Genomic DNA, 16,042 nt, shown 5'->3' with positions numbered 1-16,042 from the left:
GTCCTGGCACACGCAGCTCTGCATGCATTAAGCCCTTCCCCTCTGCATGCCCATCTACTTGAGGTATCAAAGATGTTAAATTCCTGTAAATTATGAAATTCAAACTATACATACTAAAACTATCTATTTTCCCCCCCAAAAGTTTCTGTAAAGTTACCTGCTAAAATCTTAGCAGGTTTGTTTTGAATAATTAATGATTTAGGGAGTTCTCTTGTGGTGCAGAGGGCTAGGGATCTGATGTTGTCACTGCTATGGCATGGGTTCTATCACTGGCCCAGGAATGTCCACATGCTGTGGATGCAGCCAAAAAAGAAAAGAAAAGAAAAAAATATATATATATATATACACACACACATATATGTGCAATTTATGGAAAAGTTCAGCAATGATTGCTCTAGTTTTACCTGCAGGCCTCAGAACGACTTCTGTTGTGGCTTTAAGACCTAGACTTAGCGAAATGGATGCTTAAATCGGGCTACGAGCAGAAGCTGCAGCGGCCGCGTTACACATGCGTGAGAGGGGAAAAACCCGTTTACACCTGAGGCAGGAATGTGCGGTTTAATTAAGCCTGTTGATTTTTAATGTAAACGGAACAGTGTGTAATGAAGAGCTGCTTGGCCAAGAACAACCTGGTCCAATGGCCACGGCACATCTTGTCACAGAACACGACCCGCGTTGCGGAGGGTGACGCCTGCCATGTGATTTACTGCAGCACGAGCCTCGTGTGCGTATGCGGGTCTCCGGGTTGCTGGGAGGCCTTGCGGTGACAGCCTGGGCTTCCAAGGCATGGGCTTCGATTTCCATTTCGGTGTGAAGCTTGGGAGGTGCCTGCCCGTATCTGAGGTCCCTTGTTGCGGAATGGCTCCTGTGCCTAAAAGTTAAAAAGGGGAGTTATTTAAAAGTCATGCAAACTGTTTTGAGCGTCATGTTCAAGTGAGAGAGAGGGTGATTTAAAAGTGATGCTAGGAGTTCCCATTGTGCCTCAGCAGGTTAAGGACCTGGCGTTGTCTCTGTGAGGATGCAGGTTCGATCCCTGGCCCTGCTCAGTGGGTTCAGGCTGCGGCCTTGCTGCCAGCTGTGGTGTAGCTCACAGACGCGGCTCGGCTCCCGCGTTACCCTGGCTGTGGCCTCGGCCTCCGCTGCAGCTGCAGTTGGACCCGTAGTCCAGGAACTTCCCTTTGTCATGCTGGAGTTCCCACCTCAGCGGAATTGAATCTGACTGGTATCCATGAGGATGCAGGTTCGATCCCTGGCCTCACTCGGTGGGGCAAAGATCCGGCATTGCTGTGAGCTGTGGTGTAAGTGGCAGACACGGCTCAGATCTAGCATTGGCTGTGGCTGTGGTGTAGGCCAGAGGCTCCAGCTCTGATTTGACCCCTAGCCTAAGAACCTCTGACAGGAGAAAAAAAAAAAAAAGGTCATGCTAACCATTTCCAATCTTGTGAATCTTTGTTTGCAGCAGTCACCAAAGCAGTACAGGCTCTACAGAGACCAAGGCGTTGGCCAGTATTTGTGGATGAGACTTGAAGGACCCTTGGGAGAAAATGTAGACAGGGACTCAACATTGGGTATTAAAAAAAAAAAAAAAAAAAAAAAATTCCTGCTTGAAAGACCGTGAATGAATATGCATGGGATTTGTTTTGATCATTTCTGAAAGAAAAATAAGAAAGTTTCTCTTTCCATAGATCAGTTTAGACTCTATGAATGCTGTCACTTTTATGGAAGTGGTGATTTAAAAAAAAAAAAAAAACAACCCTGAAATATTTTCAGTTTCCGTGATGGCGCAGATGTAGCTGGGCCTCTCAACTCACCGACATTCCAAAGGCATAGCAGTAATATTTGTGGGATTGTGGGTCTCACCACCACTCTCCTACACTCCACGCTGCGGGAGACGTTGTAAACTCGCTTATTGATTCTACAGACGGTTCACGTTGGGAATTGCTCCCCTTTCCTCCAAGAGCCGAGAAGCCCCTTTGGGGAGGGGATCAGAGATGACGGGGCTTTTGTTTCTCTCCTGGGAAAAAAATGCACGTCGAGTTGGGCATGGAAACGCTCATTTCACTTCTGCTCCCCAAGTTGCCGCCAACACCAAGGGCGTTTTCTTCTTCTGCCAGTGCTGCTGCCCACACTGATGTCGGAGCTGTTGGTTCCTGTGGACTCCTTCCTGGGGGGTGTCCCAGCGTGTCCCCAGGAGATGGTGCCACGGCGGGGCTCCTGGGCCAGTGAGGGAGGACACGAGGGTGATGGGCGGTGATGGTCAGGTCTCCCCCAGCCCCCGCTCCCTCCTTCCACCTTCCCCTCTCACTGTTTCCTGCTCACCTCTCTGAACGTTGTCCCTGACACTTGTGCTCAGCCCCTGCTGCGCTTGTCACCGTTCCTGAGCAAGCTGGGGGCTTTCTTCATTGAGTCTGCTGTCTGCTGGTTGATTCAGTCACTTATGGATTCGGAGAGTGGTTCTGGAGAGCCTGTGTCTTCAGACGCACTGTTTTCTATTCCTTGAAATGTCCTGCTTTCCTTTCTTCATCCAGCAGAATCCCACACAGCCTCAAGACCCAGTTCTTCAGCTGACTTCTTTTGGGGGGGGGGATTTTTAATTTTCATAGAAAGCATTTGAGTGTCCAGTGGAAGCTTCTTTTAATTCGTAGACTGTAGAAGGGCGAGTACATGGACCTCACATGTGGTGCCCAGACCTGCACTTTTTTTTTTTTTTTTTTTGGCTGCACCCATGGCACGTGGAAATTCCTGGGCCAGGGATTGAAGCGACCTGAGAAACGGCAGTGACAGTGCCGGACACCCATAACCCGCTGAATCACAAGAGGACTCCAGAATTGCACATTAATGATGATGAGTCTTTTTCCTTCTGGCTCTTCTTATCCAGCTGAATTATTTGCTTTGAGCAATGATTTTTCAAATGTTTCATGACCCTCTAGACTTGGGTTGTCCTTGGGTCTTATTAGAATGGATGTGCCATTCTGATGAAACTACTACTTGCGGTTTTATAAATCACTGTTTTCAGGAGTTCCCTTGTGGTGTAGTGGATTAAGGACCTGGTGTTGCCACTGCAGAGGCTCAGGTTGCTGCTGTGACGTGGGTTTGATCCATAGTCTGGGAACTTCCATATGCCATGGGCATGGCCAAACAAATTTTTTTTTAAAGCAGTTTTTTCAAACTCTTTTTTTTATTGATCATTACTCAAGGAGATATAATTTTACTTCACAACCCAGAATATAGGCAAACATTCAAGCACACAAAAAATTTAGTGTCCTTTTTCAGATAAAATCTTCTCTGTTCCTTTTACTATATTCTCTGTTCCTTTTCTTTCCTTTTTTCTTCTTTTCTTCTCCATTATATTCTAGTCATCTAAAAATATTGATACTAGGAGTTCCCTGGTGGCTCAGCGGGTTAAGGATCTGGTGTTATCACTGCTGTGGTTCGGGTTTGGTCCCTGGCCCTGGAATTTCTGCATACCACAGGCGCAGCCAAAAAAATTATTGGTCTCAAATCATTAAATGATGCATCAGTGGGTCATGAACCTTAGGACAAACACTTATGTAAGCAATGCTGCAGATGTTAACATTTTGTATAAAAGCAGGTGTGAGTGCTGAGGGATCCTGCTTATGATAAATTGGCTTAGAAAGGTGATGAACTGTGCAAAAGCTGGGCTTTTGTCTCTATGGAATTTATTGCTTTTCCCCTGTTGAATACCAGCCATGCTTGTCCACTGAGATCCTGTTCTGGGCATTCCTTGCTGCAGATGGGTTTGTCCATTCATCTGTTAATGTGCCTTTGGAAGGAGTCCTGCTGAATTGAAATAGAACCAGGGCGGCTCCACGATGGCTGCTTGGCTTTTGAGGCCTGAAGCAGCAGCCTGCTTTCTGCCCATTTATAAGGATTCCTCCCGCTGAGCACTATGCCTATGGAGACCAGATGTTCCTTTTGCCCGCCCGTCAGCCAAACTCGGTCCAGGTTTATGATTCGAAATGAGCTCTGTCCCGTCTGCGTTTTCCTGCATCCAAGGGCAGTTCATTGACACAAGACGAGGGAAGCAGGTTCGGGCAGTATTTGCAGAATTTGTTAGGCAGTTTGGCTCCTTTGACAGAGTGCCGATGCTCTTGCTCTAGACTTTTAGGAGTATTTTTTCTTGTATTTTAGTGGGTTTAATGAGATAGGCAAAAAAAATTTCAAGGCAGAGTTTCTCAGCCTCTGCACTAATGACATATGGAACCAGACAATCATTGCCTGTGGGGGCCGTCCTGTGCATTATAAGAGGTTTTAACAGCATCTCTGAACTCTTCCCATTAGATGTCAGTACCATGACCTCAGTCGTGACCGCCAAAAACATTTCTAGGTATTGTGGGGGCCAGAATCATCATGGTTGAGTGCACCTGGCTTAAGGTAATGTCAGCTGTCCAGTGTGAGCTGATCTTACCTTTTCTACCAGACAGGTGCTTTCACAAGCCAAGCCACGGAGCCTGGCTTCCTTCTTACATTTCCTAACATGTAATAATACCAGCACACAGCTTGTGCCACTGTTTTTGTTAACATTTGACACATCTGACAAATTAGATAGTTTTAGGTGCTGTAATTATAGGGGAATTGATCAAAATTGGACAATTGCTGACAGTGGGATTTGGGCAATTCCAAACTTATATACATAAACGTGTAATCGCTAATGTACTAATAGTTACTAAAATATCTGAAGCAGCCAACCATTATGCTAAGATATCCTGCAACACCAAATTAAATTTGTAACTAAAAATTATTAATGGTACTGGATATTTGTGTTGCATTTCACAGTTTTGTTTTTTTAAGGTGGTTTCGCATAGATTTCCACATTCAGTCTGTGAAGGAGATAGGACAGATATTTTTATCCTCAAGATGCAAATCGGGAAAATGAGATTCAGAAAGCATAGAGTAATTTGCCCTAAAACTCGCATGCTGTGCGAGAGGCGGAAGCAGGCCTTAAACCCAAGTTCTGTGACACAAACCAGACAAGGAGTCTGAGATTTCCCTCCTTAATGATTGAAGCTTCCCCCACCTCCCAGCTTCCCACCCTTAAAGCAAGTAGATATTGTTACGGGTAGGGGTGAGTCCTTTTCTTATCTTTTTTTCCCCTCCTCGCTCTTAGCACTATCTGAAATGTTTGCCTTGTCCAATCATGAGGCTTCTATTTCAGCGTAAAAATCTGTCTGAGATGATGTGAGGGTCTTGTCAATATCTCCTGGTTGGTAGGACTGGAGCCACCCTTAACTGCCTTGCTCAGCCATAAATCTGGCTGTGGGGCAGTGGCCCCACGCCTCGCCATCAGCAGTCAGCCCCAGCCCTCCTCACGGCTGGGTCTGGCCCACTGGGGTTGCCTCTGACCTTCGCTGTAGGCGCTCCATCTGGGCAGCCAGCTCAGGCGGACACACAGCAGAGGTGAGCTGGAGGATTTTTCGTTTCCTTTGTGATAAATTCCGTACTATGTAGAAGTGAAGACATCAGCCATCTGACACGTCAGTTCAAGCCCAAGCTCAAGGCAAAGGAAGAGAAAGGTAAATCTTGATGAATTTCCTCCTAGAAGATGTTTCGCTGGGGGATGCACAGTGGCTGCTGGGGTTGAGAGGACGTATTTGTGAAGTACCTCCACGTGGCTGGATGTTTCTGGGGTGATGATTGTAATTTAAAGAGAAAGAGAACTTCCTTTCTTGTTTGTGATCTTAGCTCAGAAAGCTACTAATAAGCACGTTCATGAGTTTGGGGATTGGGAGGGAACGTAGAAAAGGAAAGGCAAGGATTGCTTTTAGGTTTAGGAGATTGTGATCGATTTTTAAAAATTCTCATAATTATCCAGTGAATACAAAAAATTGTAAAAAAAAGTATATACACATCACTGACTATTTTCTTTGTGACCTACACCCAGTCTTAGGACCATTTCACTTATTCCCGAGTAACCTCACTAACGTTTTCCCTTGGTCAGCTTCGGGCCTCGTTGTACGTTAGTGTATCTGACACATGCTTCTGCAGGTGGATATACCCAATGTGCATATTTTTTCCCATCTTAACATGGGCGGGGTTAAACTATTTCTTTTCTAAAAAGTTCACAGGAAGTGTGTCATTTCAATATTTTCAGCCTGCTTTCTAGCAACCACAATTTTTTAGAAATTGAATACCAGGAATTCCCTTCGTTAAAGCAGTTCAGGGGGTCAGGGTTGCGGAAAATCTGACCTATTTATTCTCTTGCTTTCAGACAAAAGTCACAGCTGAAGCATGGCAGATAAATATCTATTCAATTTGCCAAACTCCTCAGGGACCGTTTAAGGTTTCCCTCGGAGAGTCTCCTTCCTTGTCAATGAATTTCTCATAAATATTAGATAAATTCTTCTTGCTGCAGTTTAAGGCTGCTTTTCTTCTGCGGGAGTTAGTGGCGACGCTGAACAGCTGGTCAGCATCCCCCCGCCCCCGCCGCAGCAGTGCACATTGGCCCCGCCTTTCGGCTTTTCTCTGGACGGTCCTGTGTTCATTCCTGAGGCGTTTCCTTGGGGATTCATACATCAGTCTTTCGGGCAGACCCTGGTGGGACTAGTTTGTGCCCAAACCACCCTTCTGTCATGTCACGTTGCTTTCCTTCACTTCAACCGGTGTTTATTAAATGCTGCTGCAAGCTCCAAAGTTGCGGGTCTTACTGGACAGCGCTTCAAAAAAGACAGAGTCCAGGGCTGTGTGTATGAAATAGAATGTGAAATTTGCAGTTAACTTGTTTAACTTCAAAAGGAGTAAGACGAGTTGAGGTTACGATCTGCTGATGGAGGGGGGTTGCATAGGCTTCCAAGCCCAAGCCATTCTGCACCTTCAAACCCCTGTCTTCGTGTGTCCTGGGGCGGCTGACACAGGGAGCCCCTCTCTTGGTAGCAGCTTTGTGCACTGGGCTGAGGGGCCTGAATTGGTGCTGTGTGTGCTGTCTTTGGGCACATGGCCCTTGAATCCGAAAGGCCTGGGGAGTTCCCTGGTGGCCTACAGGTTAAGGATCTGGTGTTGTCACTGCTCTGGCATGGGTCTGATTCCTGGCCTGAGAGCTTCCATGGGTACAGCCAAAAGAAAAGCGAACCCCACAAACACCTCTGAAGTTCTCTAGTGGCTCAGCAGGTTAAGGGTCCAACTTTGTCACCACTGTGGCTTGGGTCGCTGCTGTGGCATGGGTTCGATCCCTGGCCCCAGAACTTCCACATGCCACAATATGGCCAAAAATAAATTTTAAAAAAGGGGAGGGTCCTGACAAAGGCTACCCAGGGGCCTTTCACCTGCTGGGTCATCATTAGACCTTGTTTGTTTGTTTGTTTTTCGGCCACACCGGAAGCATGCAGAAGTTCCAGGATCAGGAATTGAACCCACACCACAACAGCAGACTGAGCTGCTGCAGTGACCACACCAGATCCTCAACCCGCTACACCACGAGGGAACTCCTCGGACCTTGTTCTCGACAAAAGTAAAGAAGCACAAAGGCTGGCTCCCCTCTGCCCATCCTGTGAGGTCTCTGAAGATAACTGCTGGGGGCTTCTCTGGCCACTTGTAGTTCCTACAGTTAAAAAGCAGGACTGACCACTCGGGTTTGGAGCATTCAAAGGGCGGGGTTCTTGTGTTCTAGCTCCTGTGTTAGAGGTGCCACGGGGGCTACTTTTTAGTGGCAGTTCAACTAGTGGCTGTTGTGCCTTTTAGATGTTTGGGTGAGCTGCCCACAGAAAGGTGGTCAGTAACGGGGTCGGTACCGTTTCAGACCTCATTACTTAAACCCTGGCCTCAGTCGTCATAGACTCCCATGCGCTGTTAGATCTCCTGATGCCCAAGTGTGAAATCTTCTTGACATCTTTTTTTTTTTTTTTCACTTTAAAATGTATGTGTGTGGATCACCCCAGAGAGATTGTATCTTTGGTTTTTATTAGCGACACTGGGCCAGTGCTTCATTAACCTTAAAAGTCACCCTCAACCCCTCCCAAAGAAGCTACGCAGATGGCTAAAAAGCCATGAAAAGATGCTCAACGTCACTAACCGTCAGGAAAATGCAAGTCAAAACCACTGTAAGATGTCATCTCATACCGTAGGATGGCCACCATATTAAAGAAAGAAACAGGAGTTCCCGTCGGGGCTTAGTGGTTAACGAATCCGACTAGGAACCATGAGGTTGCGGGTTCAATCCCTGGCCTTGCCCAGTGGGTTAAGGATCTGGCAGTGCCCTGAGCTGTGGTGTAGGTCTTAGACGCAGCTCGGATCTGGAATTACCGTGGCTCTGGCACAGGCCGGCAGCAACAGCTCCGATTCGACCCCAACCTCCTGGGAACCTCCATATGCCATGGGTGCAGCTCTTAAAAAAAAAAAAAAAAAAAGACAAAAGACAATAAATAAATAAATAAGTGATTTAAAAAATAAATAAAAAATAAAAAAGAAACAAATAGAATGTCCCGAGTGTTGGTGAAGATAGGGAGAAGTTGAAACCCTGTGTGCTGCTGATGGGAATATGTAAAATGGCGCAGCTGCTCTGGGAGCCAGTATGGTAGCTCCTCAAAAAATTAAAAATAGAATAACCATATGATCCAGCAGTTGCACTCTTGGACTTGAAAGCAAGGTCTCAGAGATCTGCGTATACCTGTGTTCGTAGCAGCGTTGTTCACGACAGTTAAGAGGTGGAAAGCAGTCTCTGCCTATTGACAGATGAATGCATAAATAAGGTGTATATACGTACAATGGAAGATTATTCAGCCTTAAAAAGGAAGAAATTCTGACACGTGCTGCTACACAAAAGAGCCTTGAAGACATGATGCTGAGTGATAGAAGCCAGTCACAAATGACAAAGATGTATGATTCCACTTACAGGATGTACCTCTAGCGGGGTCAGAATCTCGAAGACAGAAAAGAGAATGACTGCCACCAGGGGCGGGGAAGAGGGGGAGGTGGGGAGTGGTTTCATGGCCGTAGAGATTTCGTTTTGCAAGATGAAAAGAGTTCTAGAGACAGACTGACAATGCGAACGTCCTTCAAATTACTATCTGTACACTTGAAAATGGTTCAGGTGATAGATTTTATGCGTATTGTACCACAAGTACAAATACTTTTTTTTTTTTTTTTTTTTTCCGGTTGTGCCCCTGGCATGTGAAAGTTCCCAGATCAGGGATGGAACCCAAGCCACAGTAGGGACAACACTGGATCCTTTAACTGCAAAACCACCAGGAAACTCCACAAATACTTTTTTTTTTTTTAAGAGGGAAAAGGTCACTATTGAACTCTTGCTGCTCTGCTCTCTCTGTCTTCTGAGAAAAGAAAGGCTTTGTGTCCAGGCTGTGAGCACAGCCAGATGGCAGCCCCCACCCCCAATCCCCAGCAGGTCCTCTTCCCCCCACTTTTCATGTAGCGGCGGCGAGACCCGTAGATGTGCTGGAGAAAACCGTTTTCATCTCATCTATGGGGTCAGCCTCTCTGACATAAGTTGCTTTAGCCAAGGACTGTTTCCCTGGGGCTCTACACGTTGGGTTTTGTTTTTGCTGCTTCGTCAAATGGGGAACAGTGACCTGTTGTTGCCGCGTTAGGACCGTGCTCCTGTGACCTTGCCAGTGCGGCGGGTCTGGGAGTTGTTTTGCTGGCGGTGGTGACAGATGAGCCGTGACTCATGGCAGCACTTTCACCTGCTCTCCCCGGAACAAAGGCATGCATTGGGCTGCAGACTGCATGGAGTTAAAGGTCTGCTCAGGGTTGGGTGGGCGGTCCGGGCTTCCCCTTACCTGCTCCAGATACCCCCAGGGCATCACGCAGCTCAAGGACATTTGGTTTATTATTTGGACAGGGATTCCGGACACCTGTTGTTTCTTCAGGTAATTTCCCTTCAACCTTCCTTTGTACTTTTCAGGGGGCTGGATGGAACATGCTTGATGGAGTTCTCTCATATTTCTGTTTTTCAGGATCATTTCATGGACTCCCTGCCCGTGCTCGTTAACCATGCTGCCTTGCTTCCAGGACCCTGGCAAGTCAACTGACCATTAATCTCCCTCCGCGCACAACCTAGACCGCAGGTAAATCCAGCTCGTGGAGTTTTGGTTCATGTCAAGTTGCATGACGGTGACTTAGGGGAGTAATAAAGGTTTAATGCTGTGTTCCCATTATCTGGGTTTTAAACTGTGTTTGAGAAATGCCACCAAAGAAATGTCAGCCCTCTTGACTTTTGTGGCTGTACGTTCTTAGGTATAAAAATTATAATGAAAAACCTACTAAACATTACTTGGAAACATAGCTGGAAGCATCGCCTTCAACTTGCCTCCAGCCGTGCGATACTGGTTAGAAAGAAAAACCGGCTCAGAAGTTCCTGTTGTGGTATAGCGGAAAGGAATCCGACTAGGAACCATGAGGTTGTGGGTTTGATCCCTGGCCTTGCTCAGTGGGTTAAGGATCCGTCATTGGCATGAGCTGTGGTGTAGATCACAGACGAGGCTCAGATCTGGTGTTGCTGTGGCTATGGTGCAGGCCAGCAGCTACAGCTCCGATTGGACCCCTAGCCTGGGAACCTCCATATGCCATGGGTGCAGCCCTAAAAAAAGGATAAAAGACAAAAAAAGAAGAAAAAAGAAAGGAAAAAAAAACCAAAACCTGACTCAGTGGTAAAGAATCTGACTAGTATCCGTGAGGACACAAGTTCCATTCCTGGCCTCGCCCAGTGGTTTAAGGATCTGGCATTGCTGTGAGCTGTGGTGTAGCTCGCAGATGCAGCTCAGATCCTACGTTGCTGTGGCTGTGGTGTAGGTTGGCAGCTGTAGCTCCTATTGGACCCCTAGCCTGGGAACTTCCACATGCCGTGGGTGTGGCCCTAAACAAAAATAAAAACAAAAACAACTGAGAGGGGAAAGTTTGGGGTCAAGTTTCACCTTGGATTTGGCTTAATTAATAGGCTCCTTAAGCAAATTTGGGTTTTAAAGGGAATAAAAAAAAACTAACGTTTTTTGGAGGGTGGGGGGTATCCGCATTCTAACAAATCAGCTTCAAGCTTTGTCTCTCATTATGTTCCAAAGCGAGGACCCTTAAAGCCTTTAGAAAAGCTCTAGATGTTAGCTTCCTTACAATGCTTTTCTGTCCCAGAGGAGAGGTTTTATCTCCCCACTTTTCATCTCAGCCTAGGTTTGTTTTGTTTTGTTTTTCCTGCTGTGCAGGCAGTTCCTGCGCCAGGGGTTAAACCTGCATCATAGCAGCGACTTGAGCCACAGCTGCGCACTGGATCCTTAACCCACTGAGCCTCCAGGGAACTTCTCAGCATTATTTTTGAGAATTTCTAGGCCTTATCTTTTGAGGTATTCTTACTCGGTATTCTTTGAAAAGTCTAACACAGCATGGTACCTGTCATGTTACTATACATGTGGTTATTTTTCAGCAATAATCACTTATATTGAGCTGCGATATTAGCTCTTCCAATAATGTATACACAAAGAAAAGATATCTCTCGAGTCATTGAAAAATCAGTGTACTGGGATGACAGAGTCAGGAGACTTTCCCTTCATTTTTCTCTTCAAGAATCATTGGTTCAAAGCTTCAGTCTTAAGCTGAGTCCTGTGCCTCTTCGATTTCTGATTAACATCAGCCAAGAAATTATGTGCTTAAAATCACTAGCACAGGAACATGCACTACTGTCTGTCTGTCTGATGACCTGCATTGCAGGAAGAGAACCAGAGAACCAATTCAGTGAGTCACAAGGGTTTTTGGTTTGTCTGTTTTAAATTCTATGGCTGCACCCAGGACATATGGAACTTCCTGGGCTAGAAGCTGCATCTCAGCCATAACTGCCACCTATGGTGGCAGCTGTGGCAATGGCGGATCCTTTAACCCATTGTGCTGGCCAGGGATCACACTGCACTTCCGCAGCAACCTGAGCTGCTGCAGTCGGGTTCTTAACCCCCTGCCCCCCAAGTGAACTCCTCAGTGAATTCCTCTTGTCCCTATTTCTGGCAGTTGTGTCGGAATCAGAAAGAAGTTTCGGGGGTTCCACTGTTCTTTTTCTTTCTTTTTTTTTTTTTTTCTTTTTCTTTTTGCCGTGTCTTGGGCTGCTCCCACGGCATATGGAGGTTCCCAGGCTAGGGGTCGAATCGGAGGTGTAGCCACCAGCCTATGCCAGAGCCACAGCAACGCGGGATCCTAGCTGTGTCTGCGACCTACACCACAGCTCATGGCAACGAATCGAACCCGCAACCTCATGGTTCCTAGTCGGATTTGTTAACCACTGCGCCACGATGGGAACTCCCCACTGTTCCTTTTTCATGTGAAGAACATATTTTATAGCAAGTTTTGTCATAATGGAAGGTAATTGAGATCACGACTCTTACTGATGCTACTCTTCTTAATTTAGGTTAAAATGGGGAACTCTGAGAGTCAGTACACCCTTCAAGGATCTAAAAATCATAGCAATACTATTACTGGTGCTAAGCAAAAGCCCTGCTCCCTGAAAATCCGTGGCCTTCATGCAAAGGATGACAAGTCACTGCATGGATGGGGTCATGGAAGCAGCGGAGCTGGGTACAAATCCAGGTCCCTGGCCCGAAGCTGCCTTTCTCACTTTAAGACCAATCAGCCTTATGCATCCCGACCGGGGGGCCCTACGTGCAAAGTCTCCAAAGGCAGTGCCTACTCCAAGCACAGGACAAGTGCCTCAGGATCTGATTTCCAGGGCAACGATGCTGCTTTCTCCCCCGACAACGGTTTCCACTATGTCGGGCACCCACCAGCAGAGAACCACGCGGCCTCCAGGGACTGCAACGGGCATCTTCTCAACTGCTACGGCAGGCAGGAGAGCGTGGCGTCCACCCCGCCCGGCGAGGACCGCAAGAGCCCCAGGGTGCTTATCAAGACGCTGGGCAAGCTGGATGGGTGCCTGCGGGTCGAGTTCCACAGCGGTGGCCCGCAGGCTGCGGCGGCCCCGGGGGCCTCGGGCGGCCCCGTGCAGCTGTTGCGCTACTCGGCCGGCTCGCCGCCCAGCCCGCGCGCCTCCCCGGCCGCCGCGCGCCCGCGCTCCAGCAAGGGCAGCTCGCTGAGCTCCGAATCCTCCTGGTACGACTCGCCCTGGGGCCCGGCCGGCGAGGTCAGCGAGGCCGAGGGCTCCTTCGCGGCGCCCGGGACGCCCGATGGCGAGCCGGAGCCCGAGCCCGAGCCCGAGCGTGGCCTCCACGCCGGCTTCCCGCCCAGGGATGCTCCAAAGCCTTTCAGCCAAAGCGCCTCCCTCTCGTCCCTGCGCGAACCCTACCGGGACCCCATCCTGGGGAGCCTGGCCCCCGCGGCCCTGCGCCTCTCCGATGACTACATGGGCCCGCGCGCCAGCCTCAGCGCCCGCGTCTCCTTCGCCTCCGACATGGACGTGCCGGCCCGCGTGGAGCGCGGGGAGCCCGGGCAGTTCGCGTCCTTCACGCTGCCCTGCCGCAAGTCCCGGGCCCTGAGCGAGGAGCCCTCCAAGAAGGACACCCTGAAAGCCAGGATGCGCCGCATCAGCGACTGGACGGGAAGCCTCTCCAGAAAGAAAAGGAGACTCCAGGTGAGTAAAGCCGGGAGCGCGGGGAGGCCTTGGTTTTCCTGTCTGTGAAATGGGAAAGTTAGCAGAAGCTACTGCACAGCGAGCGTGGTCTAGAGGCTTAAATGAGCTCCTGGGAGTGAAGAGCTTAGCCTAAGGCCTGACCCATCCTGATGGCAGGGGTGTGTGCATTTTCACTCCTAACCCTCCACTTCAGTCTCTCCAACTCTGTACGGTCGCCTACTGGCGCTGATAGAAATTCCACGGGCCTCACTCATCCTAAGACCTGGTCAAATGGCGCTTAGAAAGGGACAGTGTTGGAGAGACTTCCCCAGTGAATTAGTTATCTGGGGATTTTCTAGAGCTCATTCTTAAAGCCCAAACAAAAAGGAAGAGAGATTGTTGTTGTTTTTGGATGAGTGGTCTTCCTGAGCTTGATATGACTTTGGGGAAATTTAAATTCCTATTGTTCAGTTGGTATATCAGGAAAAAAAAATGTTGGTGATTTATCTGTAGGTATAATCTTACCACCTGCTCATGGGGATGGCTAATGGTTTTGAAAACGTCTTGAATTAAGTTCATGTAATAGTGAAAACATGTTGATAACATAAGAATCACGATGATGGCAATAATACTTGTAAGGGGCCAAGTATAACGTTTGAGGGGGAAACAAAATGACCCTGACGCCAGGAAGGAAGTCATTCACCTTCTTAGGTAACTAGCAGCAATTCCTAAGTTTTTGGTTGCTTGCTCTTTTGTTTGTTTTTATTTTTAATTATTTATTAAAAAAAAGAGAAAGTGTTTTTTTTTAATTCATATACATGATATCATTGAAGGAAGTTTGAATGGCCCATTTGTTTCTAGAATTGCACTTTATCATCCTAGATAGATATATAATTACAAAACTTTAATAGTGCTTTAGGGGTAGAAAATAGTATAACTTTCCAGCTCCCATTTCTCAAACAACTGGCGGCAGTCAAGCATAGTGGGAGAAATAAAATAGTTCTACTTTCTGGGGAATCGTGGTCCCACGCAGGCAGCTTTCCCATCTTTTTTGATGCAGGTGTTGTGTTGCGGGTTTATGTTTGGCTCTCATCTGCTGCAGCCCCTCGTTGAGCCTGGCCCTGAGCCTGTTCTCCACGCCCCTTATTTGCACCAGGCGTGTTTCTCATCTGTGCGGGTGGCCTGGCTTACACCCGGCTCTGCTGTGTCTCATTCAGTTTCCACGCAGATCCAAAGCAGACCCATTGCCACTGTGAACTGACCACATTCTATCCCATGTAGCCCCCACTGTCCAGCCAGCCCTGGGGAATGACCCTTCTTCAAGTCTGTATCATCCAGATGTGTAAGCTTGTGGAGTTAGGAGCAGACTGTGCTTGGGGTTGGCAGATACACTCTATGACATTAATAATGGATAAGCAGTGAGGTTCTGCTGTACCCCACAGGGAGCTATATCCAATCTCTTGGGTTAGACCATGATGGAAGAGAGTATAAAAGAATGTATATGTATGTGTGACTGGATCCCCTTGCTATGCAGCAGAAATTGGCACAACATTGTAAATCAACTACAATTTTAAAAAAGTTGGAGTTCCCACTATCCATAAGGATGTGGGTTCAATCCCTGGCCTCACGCAGTGGCTTAAATGATCTGGTGGTATTGCCAAGAGCTATGGTGTCCATCAAAGACATGGCTCAGATCTGGCACTGCTGTGGCTGTGGGGTAGGCTGGCAGCTGCAGCTCCAATTCAACCCTTAGCCTGGGAACTTCCATATGCTATGATACAGCCCTAAAAAGATAAAAATATATTAATTAATTAAAAATTTTTTAAAGTTAAAAAAAGAGCAGACTGGTTATAATCAAACAGTCTGAATTTGAAAGCTAGAGAGGACTCCCTCTCTTTTTAAAAATCAAGAAACTAAGACTCAAGGAGTTTGAAGACACATAGCTCATTGGTGGGGAAGCGGGGGCCAAAGTCATTTTTGCTAAAGCTCAAACGAATGCCTTTTCCAGTTAGCCCACCTGGTCAAGGTACTGTTGAGAGCCACCAGTAATTACGTTGGGGCTATGGAATATTCAGATAATAAACTATCTTGGATTTTTAGAAAGCGGCCTATGGAAGCATCTTTTTAGTTTTGTTCATGTCCCCACAATTGATAAATCTATACAGCTGAATAAAATGTGTGCTTTTGCTGTGCACTCCTGCAGAGTTTCTTACAGAGGAGAGTCAGGACACTGAGACCCTGGCACTTTTTGTTTTTGTTTTGTCTTTTTAGGCCGCACCCTCAGCATATGGACATTTCCAGGCTAGGGATCAAATCCAAGGTGTAGCCGACGGCCTACCCCACAGCCACAGCAACCGGGCATCCGAGCCACATCTGTGACCTACACCACAGCTCATGGCAACACCGGATCCTTAACCCACTAGTGGGGGCAGGGATCGAACCCGTGTCCTTGTGGGTAATAGGTTCATTACCGCTGAGCCGCAGAGGGAACTCCTGACTCTCTTAATTGTAGGCTCTCACTGCCCTTTGACGGCC

General features: G+C 47.6%; 1 protein-coding gene across 13 annotated transcripts in view; it reads left to right on the top strand.

Annotated features, from left to right (window-relative positions):
• The window catches only part of TIAM2 (T-cell lymphoma invasion and metastasis 2), a 249,364-nt gene that overhangs the window by 119,654 nt on the left and 113,668 nt on the right, over positions 1 to 16,042 (top strand). For 10 of the 13 annotated variants that reach the window (XM_021071939.1, XM_021071937.1, XM_021071938.1 and 7 more), the window contains 2 exons: positions 9,927 to 10,037; positions 12,353 to 13,528. In XM_021071939.1, the coding sequence (XP_020927598.1) occupies positions 12,359 to 13,528 (1,170 nt within the window). In that variant the 5' untranslated portion in view covers positions 9,927 to 10,037; positions 12,353 to 12,358. Of the gene's footprint in view, positions 1 to 7,354; positions 7,466 to 7,485; positions 7,510 to 9,187; positions 9,840 to 9,926; positions 10,038 to 12,352; positions 13,529 to 16,042 lie in introns of those variants that run through there. The other 3 variants (XM_021071955.1, XM_021071960.1, XM_021071964.1) reach the window with 3 other exon arrangements.

This window comes from Sus scrofa, chromosome 1, assembly GCF_000003025.6.
Source record: "Sus scrofa isolate TJ Tabasco breed Duroc chromosome 1, Sscrofa11.1, whole genome shotgun sequence".
NCBI lineage: Eukaryota > Metazoa > Chordata > Mammalia > Artiodactyla > Suidae > Sus > Sus scrofa.
This window is presented reverse-complemented; position numbering and strand designations above follow the sequence as displayed.